Here is a 14,245-nt window from a genome sequence, read left to right on the forward strand (position 1 = left end):
AAAAAGAGATAAAGCACTTAAAATGATAAAACAAGTAAAACCATTTGATATGTAGCAGATCAACTCTAATTCAGTAAAAAAAGTGTTATGGGACCCCAAAAATAGAATATTCTTGTTTGTGAAAGGGTAAAGAAGTGCCTTTTCAGCATGTGATGAAAGCTGTACATTAAAAATATTAGGCAAAAATTTGTGGAGGAGGGTGCCACAGTTTCTCTCTATCCATGCTCAACCCTCCCCAACACTGTCACAATTACTTGCACCCACATCTATTTGTAGTGGAAATGAGAAAACAAGTGTACTGAATTAGGTCATTTGAGATACTATCTACATATAGGCAACTATTATGATTCCTTGAGTTGAAGAATCTTTCTTATTTATTTTCTGCTAGATTCCACTTCTATTCCTCTGTCAGAGATTCAGTGCCAGCAACCCACAAAAATCCTAAATGGGGATCACAGCCACCAGGAATTGTCAGTGTTTATCAGTGGAATGTCTGTGAATTACACATGTGAGCCTGGCGATAGATTTAGCTTTTCCACATGAATAACAGTGCTAATAATATAAGTGGCATATAGTGCTGACAACATGGAGAACCACTTCACAGCCTATACTATATACCGTATTTCTTATATTATGATATTGTGTATTACGTCTCTTGCTATCTATATAAAAATGTAACGTTATCAGGCAGCCCCCATTTGAGGATTTGTAGTGCTGCATCCCAATCGTGGATTTGCATGAAATCCGCATGGGGGACGGTGGCAAAAGAGGTCACAGGTTTTAAACTGGTGGTTTTAAACAAGAGCAGAAGTTTGAATAAAGGAAACAGTGGGGGAAATAAGTGGTTTTAAACTATGGCAGAAGTGTGAGTAGAGTGAACAGGGGGTGACCCAGAGGGAAGGAAAGTGGCAGTTTCCAGGAAGTGAGTTAGGAAAGGCTCTGTTGTTCTCACTTCAAGTATTCCAAACTGCAATTCCACAATCACACACTTCACTCCTCTTACCATGTGTTGTCAGCAATATTTTATTAGAAAGCAATACCTATCTATTTACAACATCCATAAACTGAACTAAACCGTCTGTAACGAACTGACTGATAGGCTGACTCTTAAAGCAGATTCTGAAGAAGTGTGCATGCACACGAAAGCTCATACCAAGAACAAACTTAGTTGGTCTCTAAGGTGCTACTGGAAGGAATTTTTTTATTTTGCTTCGACTATGGCAGACCAACACGGCTACCTACCTATAACTTGAATTAGTTCATGTGAGATACTACCTGCATATAGGTAACAATTATGATTCCTTGTGGTCAAGAATCTTTCTTATTTACCTTTTCCTAGCTTCCTCATCTTTTATCCTGTCAGAGATTCGATGCCAGCAACCCTCAAAAATCCAAAATGGAGATCACAGCCACCAGGAATTGTCAGTGTTTACTAGTGGAATGTCTGTGAAATACACGTGTGAGCCTGGCTACTCTCTAAATGGAGAGGCAACTATTTATTGCACACCATCTGGTACATGGTCTGCCCCTGCTCCTCACTGCAAAAGTAGGTTTCTGGATTTCAGAATGTTTCAGAATGGTTCAAAGAGTGCAAGCTACTAATTCCCCCCCCCCAATGTTTACCCATTATTGTTCCCCTCTTCATTGGAATTTTTTTGATTCAGACACATTCTTACATTAATGCTTCCTGAAACTGGAAGGACAAATTTTGGAACTGTATCACACAAAGTTTTGTTTTGCATAGGATAATTGAGGATGTGAGCTGTCCATTAGGAAAGACAAAGCCAAATTGGCAAGTGGTGAAAGCAAGTGCTTGCTTTATCAGTGGAAGTCCTGCCAAGTTGACCAGTGTGTTGGACAATGCCTCCACAAGAGTCCAGCCAGATTAGCAAAGGTTACATCTTGGGAGGCTACTGTATGATTTAATGCCCTTCTGAAAATGTTTATGGGTCCTGGAACAATTTATGCCAGGACAGGGGTGCCTGTGACTGAAATCTTAAATTACTGTCAATACTCAGAACTTATTATTGACTGTACTGCAGTGGGTGCCAGTACTAAATTAAAGCATGCTTTAATTTAAGCATAATTTAATTTAATTAAAGCAACAGCTATCCTTCTGTTTTTTCAGGCATATTATGTTAGGCTTCTCGCCTTAATTATTTTAAAAAAGTATAAAAATAATTACTGGTACATCTATTGAATACACAAGCAAAGGAAAACTTTGAAAGGGCTCAAACCGAACTACTGCACAATTTAAAGACTGGACTCCTGACTTAGATACTATATTCTGAAAGTTAATTTATTATGTATATTACCAACCAAAGAGTTTGTTGTATTAACCAAAGTCCATAAGAATTTCATTGCAATTTGCCAAACAGCAAACCATAACATAAAGCATACAACAATTACATACTGTAATGCAGGGCATCAAGGATTTCAAGGAAGGTAGTCAAGAGTTCATACTTAGCTTAACTTCTGTTAGACCTCTGAATCACCAGTGCAACTTATTGCAATATTGTCTAGCTCTCGCTCTCTAAACCTTTCTTGAACCCAGAGTGTAAGGTATCACTTTATGTGTCGCAAATCTGTTAGCATCACACAAAAGAAAGTGAACCATTTTTGCCATAATAAACCTGCTTCCAGGAATTAGCAACAGTTTCAGGAATAGGTCTCTTGGATCCCTATACAAAGGGCAGATTAACAAGTAATGTTTGTGTGTGCTTGGCCAAAGACTGTTGTCATATGGAACCCTATTATAGCAACCCCCCCCCCCCCGCAAGACCACCATGGGCATCACCTGGTGAGCTCCATGTTTTTAAGGCAGCAGGCATGAGTTTGGGCAAATAACATGTTCTGAAATGTTCCATTCATTTTCTAGAATGAGAACCATGACAAGAATTTGGAATTCCTGATTAAATGCAAATCCCTTCTGGATTCTGTCCAGAAGGTTACGTATAATGTTGTTGGATATATTTTCTCTCTCACTTACTGACTAGTGCAGAGGAACATGACTTTCTATATCTCTTTTCAGTGATACAGTGCCCCTCGCCTCCAAATGTCCAGCATGGAAATTACAGTGCACCAGAATCAATACAACATACCAATGGAAAATCTGTAAATTACAGCTGTCAACCTGGTTATGTACTAATAGGGGAGGCAACACTGAATTGCACAGCATCTGGTGTGTGGAGTCTTCCTGCCCCACACTGTGAAGGTAAGTGCTTATGTAATTCCTCCACAGCCATAAAGGACCCTAGCTAACACTGCTGGCCAGCAGTATTTATCCAGGTTATCCAATTTTTTTCTTCCCTTTCTGAGGTTCTCTCAAAAAAGCTGCTATTGCAACTCTAATTACAAGAATAAGCCTGATGAGCGTTCCAGATAGCTACTTCTCCAAATCCCAAATTATTTCCAGATTAAGTTCCTATTGCCAAAATAAGGAGGGTTTGAAATTTGCAGGCCCCAATACTGTAAGACGCATGATCAGTGTTTTGCACTCCAATATGCTTTAAAAGAAAATGGCTATGGATGACTTGGACAAGTGAGGCAAGCCATGCACTGTAGAGGAAGAGAAAAAAGGGTTTTCTACAGTTTTTCTAAACTCACAATATATTACAGTGGTACCTCAGTTTACGAACTTAATCCGTTCCGGAAGTCCGTTGTTAAACCAAAACCGTTCTTAAACCGAGGCGTTTCCCCTAATGTGGCCTCCTGCCACTGGTGCCCTTCCACTGTTTGGCTTCTGTTCTTAGACCGAGGTAAAGTTCTCAAACCGGGACACTATTTGCAGTGTTGCGGCGTTTGTAAACCGAATCATTCTTAAACTGGACTGTTCTCAAAGCGAGGTACCACTGTATTAAATTTACCAATCACAGGAGCAAAAGTAAATTATCAAAAAGTATTTGTAAATTTTAGATAATTACCATCATCACCTCTTTTTCCTGATATGCATTTTTCATTATATTTGATTTTTAGCAGTAGGCTGCATCCTCCCACAGATTTCTGGTGGCAAGAAGGAAAACTCAAAAACTGTGATTCAGATTGGAGCTAATGTGACTCTGGAATGCGAGGATGGTTATGTATTGAAAGGCAGTTCTCGTGTTCAGTGTCAGCCTGATTTCACATGGGATCCTCCTGTGCCAGTTTGTAACCAAGGTGAGCAACAGAAAGGAAGGGTTTCTGTAGATGACGAATTTGAATTCCATTGAAGTTTGTATTGATGGAAAGATTTGTATTACCATCCAGCAAGTGAATTTAGAAAATATCAGCAAAAGCTAATGGCTTTATTCCACAATAAAGCCCTGTCTTGATTTCCACTGGGCACCACAAGTGGCACATACATCAAGAATATACTTCTGGAAAGAATGGGAGGGCTGGTAGGCCTGAATCCTGTCTGTTCATTTTTACTCATGTTTCTTGATCTATAGTAATACAATTCATTCCTTGTGTTTCATTTTGCACTTTAGGTTTTTATGTCTCCGTAGCCACAGGCATTGGTAAGTAACTTCCAGAGAATTCCATCTGATTCTTGATAAATGTAGGATACTACAACTCCACAAAACATATATAGAATGGCTTAAGCCTCTTAGTGCCAGTGGTGGCTGATGCTCATTGGGACTGGTAGGGTGAAAGGCAGAAACAGTAGGTGGAGTCAGAGCCAATGAGAGGCTGAACTGACTGATCTGTTTTGTACCCATCCTTCTCACTACTGAATTCTATGAACACAGAGGAGGAGGAAGCTGATAGCTGCTGCCACCTCCCGTAAGAACTCAGGCAGACAGGGGCCAGCTAAGGGTAGACTGAGGTTGGTGGGGCAATACCCCATTTTCCTTAATGGTCCAGCCTTTGCTAATTTTCTGTCTCATAGTTTAGCACATATTTTCCAGAATCATCTATACTAATAACAAACTCAGGTGCTGCATTTTGACAGCAATGGAGGCAATGCAGGATTACTGAGAAACGAGAAGGTGGTAGCAGCATGCTTGGCAAAACACCAAGATAGCAGGTAGAAAAGAAACATTTAGGAGAGTACACTAATATGGGGCGCACTATTACTTACATTTGAGAGGTATGGGATGGGGGATTATTGGTTTGTTTTTGTTCTTATTTTCATTATGCAATTTGTGTTTTTAATATTGTAATTTTTTGTTGTGAACCACCGAGATCTACAGATGAAGGGTGGTATACAATTTTAACAACAACAGCAACAACAATGATGATGGACTGGCATCTGAAGCAGTGTATTTGGAAGGGGACAACTACACTTCCACTATCACAGGAACGTTGTGTCCCTATTCCTTCTCATTGTTACATATTACTTCAAAGACAAATGTATTAAGTATTTTAAATGTATTTTATTCTACTCTAGCAACAAGCTCAGAGAAGTATTTTATCCTCACAATAACTAAGTGAGGTACTTTAACATGACAGAGTAATTTGACTAAAGTTAATCACACCTGACGTTTCCTTTCCAAATCCAACCCACTTAACACTCCACCCCCTACTATGCTGACTCTCAGGTAACAAATACAGAAGATATGCAAAGATCACCACCACCATGTCTTACACATTTGAGTACAGTTATAAGAGCTGTTCTAGGTTTCCATTAAAAACAACATCCTGGAGGGAGCTTAGATGGCCACTTTTATTATTCAGCTATTTTGTCAGGAACAGAGTCAAAACATGCCATTACTCAAGAGCAGATATGTTGCATTGGATTGCCTTATCTCCCTTTCAAACTAATCCTAAACAGTTATATTCAGAATTCTAAGTAAGCTAGGATTTCAACTTGTTTAAAAATATGTAATTTAATCTAGAATTTAAATGAACATTTATCAAAACCCCAAAACATTTTTGTAAATGTCAGAATTTATGTGAGAGCACTCATTCATATTCATAAATCTCATATATAGCTCAGGATTCAAGAAACTGCAATTAGCTCATAACTGTCTTCAAATAAAGGTTGCAGAATTATTGACTATGAAATTAGAAAGATTTTTTTTGTCACAGATATAAAAATGAAAACCATGCCAATTAATGGGTTCATTTTTAGAATGGTTATTTTGGATTCTGTAGTGTAAATGATTTCTGGTAAATTATTGTAGTATTTTTATTAAAGAACTTTTTGTTTGTTTTCCAAAATATTATGGTTTTATAATGTTGCTATTAGCAACTACAGGATACAAACGTTATTCATTCTTTGGTTTCAACAGGCTCTCTGGTTGGCGCCTTGCTACTTTTGGTTATTGCTGGTGCTTTCTGTGTAATTGTAATTGTTTTGAAGCGGAACAAAGCGTAAGGCACATTACTTTATTTTTATGACTTATTTGTATTACTCGGTACTAAGTTACACACATTTGCAGACCAATCCGTGTCCCAACCTCTGCACAAAAGTACAAGCGGTGTCTTTCAGCTCTACCAGGGCAAAAGTCATAGCCTTTTACACAAATGCAAATGCATCATTTGCCTTCTGTTTTGGGAGAATGGCCATGGGGTGATATCAGCCATCCTCTACCTGATGCCCTCCATATGTTTTGGGCAATAACTTGCATCAACCCACATGTTCATTTCTTTTGCACTGTAATTTAAGGAACATTGGCTATATCTTTAAAATTATTTTCTTTTTTTCTGTAAGATATATTTTAAAATAGAACCCCCATTAACAGGACTTGCCAAGATTTCATACTTCTGTAAATTTACACTGATCTTTCAGTAGTTTGAAAAATTAGATGTTATCTTGGCAAACAGCTACATCTCTATGTTTGGAAAGATAATGGGGTTAGGAGAATCTGAGGAAAGGATAATCTGTGCAGCAAAAATCACCTCCCTCTCTCCTGCCCCATCTTCAGCTGGATTGTCCTGTGAACAGAGTTCCACTCACAGGAACTCTGGATCCCAGGCATTAAAAAAAACACATTTTAGTTTATTTATTTGAATCCCAAACTCTTCTACTTGATTCTTTAATACTATTTTCTTCCTATTTCTTAAGTAAATATACTCCTGCAAGCAACAGAATATATGAAAGTCCACATCTTCAAGTAGCATGATCCAACTCTGAAAAAAAGCTTCGTATTTGCAGTAATAGGTAATACTTCGATTTAGATAATTTTGTCCACATTCAAAATGTCCCAGTTGAATATTAAAAAGGAGACTCTGAGTCTGATGCTATAAAACAGGGGTGGGGAAACTATGATCCTCTAGATATTGCTGTACTACACTCCCGTCATCCCTGACCATTGACCAAGCCAATTGGGGCTGATGGAGTTCAACATCCTCTGGAAAGCCACAGGTTGCTCACAACAGCTGAATGCCTTCTCTCTCCCTCCCCCCGGATAATACACCTTTATTTCTTAGATATGCATGTAATGCATGAAGATAACTAGCTATAGATTACAGTATGTACCAATACCTGAATCTTCTGAAAGATATTGCCCCTATTCTAAAGATAACTGTATGCAGCAATATAAAATGGTATTTATTTATATGTATTATTTATTTTCTTGCATTCATATCCTTCCTTTCATCTGCCATGGAATCCTAAGGGGGCATACACATGGTTCCAGGATGGTCACCTGTTGAGGCATTGACAATACTCAGACCTGCTAAACAGTGGCCCCATGTCACTTCAGACCTGGGACTCTTTGTTTGGATTCCCCATCATCATTCCTTGCTACTGTTCATGTGGCACTTACTCCAGCATTTAGGAGGTCTCTCATTGAGAAGGAATTCTGAAGTAACCAGATTTAGCTTCATGAATACATTAGCAGTTAGAATCATCAAGGTGAACATGTGCCTGGATGAAATAGTGCAAATTCACTGTAAATAAAAGGAATATTTACTGAATACTGCTACTGTTATTCTCAACTAAATTACAGGTGAAAGTAACTGGATGAACAGATGCCAACAAATATACCTGCTTCTTTGGACCACTTGACACAATCACTGTTCGGAAAGTGAACACAAATATTTTGCCACATGCAAAAAAGGAATGCATTCATATTTTAGTTTTTGCAACGCCCCTTTCAGGTAGAAATAATCACTGTGGTTTTGATATGCTAACTTTTTTTGTATTTTCGTAATATATAATATAATATTACTTGTAAGCTACCTTGTAGGATTAATATTCTGAAAGGTCAGAAATAAATGTTATAAATAAAATTAAATTTAAAAATTGTATATTTTGTTCTTAATTCACAGCCAACTTGCATTTGACATACCAGTAATTGACTTATTGCAGCAGGTATTGAAATTCTTTGACGGTTGTGGCTGTTTTCATTAAACAGCTGTATGTATCACAAATGGAGCAGACACCTGCAAGAGAAGTTTGGCTTGGAAAAGTTTCAGAGATATCACTGGTCTACTCAATGAAGTCACTCTACAGATGTGGACAGTAGTAGGAAAGATGTTTGACTTGCAATGATGCAGCCTTCCATTTATGAAGTGATAGTCTTGATCAACATCTTTATCTTACTAAACTCTAGACATATAAAACTACTTCGAACAGATATATAAATTTCTGTGAGGGTGTGACTTTCAGGGAGCAACAAACCCTATCCCTTGGCAACCCAGTATCCTAATCTAAGATATATGCAAGTGGCTGCAATCTGCGGGAAAAATAGCACTGCACATGCCCAGAAGCACACCATCCTCTATGTATACCTTCATATCACCCAGAGCTTTAACCCTGGCAATGAAAACAAGTTTCATGAATGAAACAAATATTGCAGTCTTATGTTAACTTACTGGATACTGAGATGCATTTAATTGAGTGGGTTTTGCTTCTGGGTAAACAGATTTATACTCAGAAACTAGTGGAGTAGCATTTCAGTTTCCCAATGCATTCTTTAGCAAACCTGAAAAATTATCATACACCAGCAATTTTTTTGAAATGGAGACTCCAAATAAAGCTAGAATAAAATAAAATTAGAAACATGGCCATCAGATCCTAGAAATTCATAGCTCTCTACAAAAAGATTATTTAGTTTTCAACCACTTACTGCCCTCTGCCTCTTTGCCATCAGTTGGGGGGTAGGTCATACCAATCATACTAGCTCTTATCTATTTGGATGCAATATCCCCACCACTCTCTTCTCTTTGTACTAGGGTACGTGTGGTCCACCAAAGTTTATGCCACAAAATATGTGTTAGTCTTAAAAACGCCACAAGATTCCTTAGGTGTATTTTGTAAATAAACTTGTAACAAAATATGAACTGCAATACTCGTTGATTAAAATAGCCTGATATGGCCTTTGGCTAGCACAATAAAAATTCTTATAAAAAGTTATTTTTTTAAAAAAGCCTGAGGTTTCCCATCACACCAAAATGCACCCAGCTCCCTTTGCTGCCTCAAGAACAGAAAAGCTGTGCCCCACTCTGTCCCCCGGACCATGTTACTGAACTACAACTCCTATGATTCCTGATTGAGGGCCATGCTGGTTGGGGCTGATGGGAGGTCTAACCCCACACCATCAACTGTCACCTTATTTTCCTTGCTGCCCCAGCGTGCTGCCTTTCCTTCCTCAACCTGTCTAATATTTAGGGTTGCCATATGTCCAGAATCCCCCGGAAATAGCCAGTATTCAGTCCTTGTAAATGGCCTACGGGCGGAAATCGCTGAAATGTGCATGAAAATCCGGAGATAATGCAGCCCATATCGGTAGTGTAGATTTAGGCGATTTTCTCACACACACACACACACACACACACACAAAAAAGCAAAAAAAGCTAAACAACTTTGGACAAAACTAAAAAAACTCAACAACTTGGCCCAAAAAAACCCCCCAAAACCCTCAACGACCTTTGTGTTCGGATTTTTTTCGCCTTCACTGTATCCTGGGAAGCAGGTGAGCGGAGCAAAGGGGGAGCCGCCCTTAGCCAAGCCGCCCACCTCTCCTATCCCAACCAATCGTGGCGCGTTCTCGGGCGGGGGCGGCGCCTCCTGCCGCGCCCAACTCCCAGCACGAGCTCAACTGTTTTGAACACGCTCGGCCTCGCCTCCCGCCCGCCCGCCTGCCCGCATAGGCAGTCCTGATACCCGGCATTTGACGGCCACTTATAAAATACAGTATGTAACAAGGGACCCGGAAACATACTTCCTCTCTAAGGCTATACTGTCTGTATGGAAAGGCCGGTAGCGCGAGTGAGGCTAGCGTTCAGCGCGCGCCTCGCCACCACCACGCGGCTCCTATCCAACGTTCTTCCCAGCCTCCCCCCTCCCGCATGCGCAATGAGGGACTCTCCGCGCCGCCGCCTCAGCTCAGCGTTATGCTGCGGCTGTTTTGGGGGCTTCTACGGACTTTCCGGGTTTTGGCGATGTCGATGCTGTTGCTGCTGCTGCCTCAGGAACTGGTGGGTGAGTACGAGGAAGGCAGGCGACGACGCCTCTAGCGGCCTCTCTCCCTTCGCTTTGCCTCCCCTCACGCCCGCTCGTGCTTCGAGAGGCTTCGCAAAGCGGGGCATGATGTGGGTTAGGGGCCGCCCGCGAGGAGCCGTCGAGTCCTGGCTCCTCAGCCGCGCGGCAGTTGCGCACCTCTCCCGCCCAGGATTAGCAGCGGGCGGCAGGTGAGATACGAGGCCGCCGCAGGGACCTCGCTCGCGGCGCAACGAAGAGATGTCTCGGCGCTCTTCGCATGCTCTGCATCACAAGCTGATAGGCGCTGTTCAGGCACATATAAAATAACTTATCAAAAACTATTCCATGTGATCACTTCACTACCGATTTAAAGTTGGAACAAGCCTGCGTCTGCCTTGTTTGATTTCATTCCCTTTTACCCTATTGTACACGTTTGAATAATGTGTTTTATGTGCTTTCTATTTTGTTTCATTCGTGCTGGTCGTTTGATTGCAACAATAAAGATTTGATTCGATTCAGATGTCCTCTGGGGCAGCCATTACATCTGAGAGGCAGAACTCGCTGCATGCGCTCTTCTGTGACCAGCCAGCTCCACCAGGCCTCCTCTCTCCTCACTGTCACCTAGGGCAGTGTTTTTCAACCTTTTTTGGGCAAGGGCACACTTGTTTTATGAAAAAAATCACGAGGCACACCACCATTAGAAAATGTTAAAAAATTTAACTCTGTGCCTATATTGACTATATATAAAGCAATTCTCTTGAATAGGAATCAAATAAACACAATTTTTCCCACGGCACACCAGGCAACATCTCGCGGCACACTAGTGTGCCACGGAACAGTGGTTGAAAAACACTGACCTAGGGGCAGCTATTCCAGCAAGCTTTTTCAGTGGGAAAGATAGGAAGCAGGGCTGTTTTGCTGGAAGCCCAGCTCTATCGGGCACCACCTGCCCCAGAACTGTTTTCGCTGGTCAGTTATACGGACCTACCCCCGTGACACTGATACAAAAAGCTGCACAAACACTATGCAATAGAAGGAAAGATCATTATATCCCTATCTATCTCCCCTGTGTCTCCTCTCTCTCCCCCCCCCCCACTGCATAATGCATATGACAACAGTGTCTCATACCAAAGGTAAATGAATTGTGAAAAAGGTTCTATGAATTGAAAGTGCGTGGAGACACTATACAGTTTGTAGTTACAGGTAGGTAGCCGTGTTGGTCTGCCATAGTCAAAATAAAATAAAATAAAATAAAATAATTCCTTCCACGCACACGAAAGCTCATACCAAGAACAAACTTAGTTGGTCTCTAAGGTGCTACTGGAAGGATTTTTTTATTTTTTTATTTTTATTTTTGTATATACAGTATGTACTTTCTTTCACAATAAAATCTTTAATAAAAATAATTTTAAAAAGATTATAGGAACATCTCTCCTTGAGTTTTGATTTTGATTTTCCTCTTCCTTTCCTGGTCCTTTTCCCTTGTGTGATGTGCTTTTTTAGACCAATATAGTATGTGAAGAGAAGATGAGTATTTTCACAAAGACCAATTTTTGCTATACTTGTCAGTGAGAAGTTAATCCAATTTCAAAATGGTTAATGGTTAATCCAATTTCAAAATGGTTAATGTAATTTGTAATTCTGAAAGTAATCTCAAGTTGAGACAAGAGTTTATTCAGTACAAAGCTCTGAACAACGTGTGACTCAAGTGCTTTGGTAGTGGACTGGATGAGAGGCAATAAACTGAAGCTCAATCCAGATAAGACAGAGGCATTGTTAATGGGTGGCTCCCAAACCAGATGGATGGGAGATTGCCTGCTCTTCTTGGGGATACAATCCCTCTGAAGGAGCAGGTACACAACGTTGGGGTAGTTCTGGATCCATTGCTGTTGCTTGAGGCTCAGGTGGTGGCAGCGGCGTGGAGTGTCTTCCATCAGCTTTGGCTGGTGGCTCAGCTGTATCCCTATCTCGGCAGGGATAGCCTAACTTCTGCTCTGGTAACCTCTAGGTTAGATTATTGCATTTCATTATACATGGGGTTTTCCGTTGAAGACCGTTCAGAAACTTCATTTGGTGCAGAATCAGCTGCCAGCTTGCTCACCAGGGAAAGATGGTTTGAGCATATAACACCAATGCTGTCCCAAATGTACTGGTGGCCAATCAGTTTCAGAGTGCTGGTTTTGACCTATAAAACCTTAAATGCCTCAGGACTGCAGTGCCTCAGGGACCAGACCCTGCATTCATAACCTGAGGCCTTTCTTCATATGCCCCCTGCAAGAGGCCCAGGGGGTGGCTCTCCATTTGTGGAGTGCTCTCTCCAGGGAGGCTCACCTTGTGCCATCGTTATATATCCTTTGGCACCAGGCAGTAGCTTTCCTCTATAACCAGATCCTTGGCTTTTAACTATCTGTGGCCCTTTAAAGGTGGACAGGAAGTTTTAAATGTTTTTCCCCTCTTTGTTTTAATTTATTTAGGGTTTTTTGTCTCTGTGTTCACTTGGTTGCAAGTCATTATTATCATTATTATTGATTATCATTTTGGGCTCTACAATCAGCAGGAGAGGCCCAGTGGTTGGTGCTTCTGGCTGTTGCCTACCTGAGGATTGCCTGTGACAGGGCTTTATTACTAGTGGCTCCTTGTTTGTGGAATGCCATCATTTATTAGATGTGTTTGTCTCCCTCATTATTGACTCCCATGAGAAACTTAAAAACATTCCTGTTTACCTAGGCATATGATGGCTGATGGACACTGGCCATGGCAACTGAAATTTTAACTGATAGTATGTGATTCCCTTTAAATGTGTATAGATGGTTTAAAATATTTTAGAAATGTTTTAATTTAATTTTAAATCATATTATTGTAGCATTAGATGCTTGCCACCATGGGCTGCTTTGGGAGGAAATACAGTTTTTAAAAAACCAAATAAATGTGTGAGAAATGCACAAAAATCTGTTTTGATGAGGTGGGATCTAGTAATTAGACCTAGTTTTCTAGTGTGCATATATGGGTTGAACATTGCCTTCTGTTATTTATGTTTGTGTTTTCCTGTGTGATTTATTTGGTCCTCCTTTTTCTCTTTCCTTTGCTGCCCCTCCCCATATACAGTTTGATGGCAAGTCATATTCTTCATCGATTTACCACAATGCAGATAAAGAGATCTTCTCCTTAGTTACCTTGGCAAAAATCTCTGGTCTTCTGTGTAAGGGAAAGCCTGGGCAAAAGACATCTTTCAAATATGTTTGAAGCATCTGATGGTTGCTGCTTCTCGTATGGCAGGAGGAAGAACATTTCATAGCATAAGGGCAATGGTGGAGAAACCTGATTTTATTGGTATTTATCACTACTCCACCCAGTTTTGCCTCTGGCCCTGCCTGCTACTAGCATGTGGTCTTGAAAGGTTTTTCAAAAGGGAATGTGGCCCTAGAGCTGAATATGGTTCCCTACCCCTTCCCTTGAGGGGCATTCTGGCCAGAATTTTGAACTTGGAAACGTATAAGAATTTATAAGAGAATGAGCGTTCCCCACATCAAATGGGGTGTGCATGTTGCGAGGTTGCGGGGAGACCCGTTGAATCACGGTGGCAGCTGCTGGCAGTTGGTTTGGCTTCGCCTTCCCAGGTTGGGATACCTGTGGACTCCACCTACTCTAGCAGCCGCCCAATCCCGGCTGGGGAGGTGTTGCCAGGGGGATTGGCCAGGTAGAAGGAGGGATTATACAGTACACACAATAGAACTTGAGCCATACCTGGGAAGCGGCCGTTGGATTCAGAGCTTCCCCACCCTCCACTCCCTCAATTGACGCTTACTTTGCAGGTTTAACCACCTTTTTTCCCACAGCCACGCAGGCGCTGCTATGACAAGGTCGCTGTTGAAGGGCCAGAAAGGAATTTCCCTG

The 14,245-nt window shown here is 41.0% G+C and overlaps 2 protein-coding genes across 4 annotated transcripts in view; both read left to right on the forward strand.

Moving 5' to 3' along the window:
- Positions 1 to 8,159, forward strand: part of CR1 (complement C3b/C4b receptor 1 (Knops blood group)) — a 97,211-nt gene extending 89,052 nt beyond the window's left edge. Inside the window, exons 39-46 of the mRNA XM_033153971.1 lie at positions 389 to 517; positions 1,340 to 1,546; positions 3,032 to 3,214; positions 3,976 to 4,155; positions 4,467 to 4,496; positions 6,213 to 6,294; positions 6,989 to 7,084; positions 7,875 to 8,159. Coding sequence (XP_033009862.1) covers positions 389 to 517; positions 1,340 to 1,546; positions 3,032 to 3,214; positions 3,976 to 4,155; positions 4,467 to 4,496; positions 6,213 to 6,294; positions 6,989 to 7,046 — 869 coding nt within the window. The 3' untranslated portion in view covers positions 7,047 to 7,084; positions 7,875 to 8,159. The remainder of the gene's footprint in view (positions 1 to 388; positions 518 to 1,339; positions 1,547 to 3,031; positions 3,215 to 3,975; positions 4,156 to 4,466; positions 4,497 to 6,212; positions 6,295 to 6,988; positions 7,085 to 7,874) is intronic.
- Positions 8,160 to 10,179: 2,020 nt separating this feature from the next.
- LOC117048716 (membrane cofactor protein-like) overlaps positions 10,180 to 14,245 on the forward strand; it is a 30,901-nt gene continuing 26,835 nt past the window's right edge. For all 3 annotated transcript variants that reach the window (XR_004426869.1, XM_033152905.1, XM_033152906.1), the window contains exon 1: positions 10,180 to 10,351. Coding sequence is in view for 2 of the 3 variants with exons in the window: in XM_033152905.1 (XP_033008796.1) it covers positions 10,219 to 10,351 (133 nt within the window). In the remaining variant the exon portion in view is untranslated. The remainder of the gene's footprint in view (positions 10,352 to 14,245) is intronic.

The sequence above is a fragment of the Lacerta agilis genome, chromosome 6 (assembly GCF_009819535.1).
Source record: "Lacerta agilis isolate rLacAgi1 chromosome 6, rLacAgi1.pri, whole genome shotgun sequence".
NCBI classification, from domain to species: Eukaryota; Metazoa; Chordata; class Lepidosauria; order Squamata; family Lacertidae; genus Lacerta; species Lacerta agilis.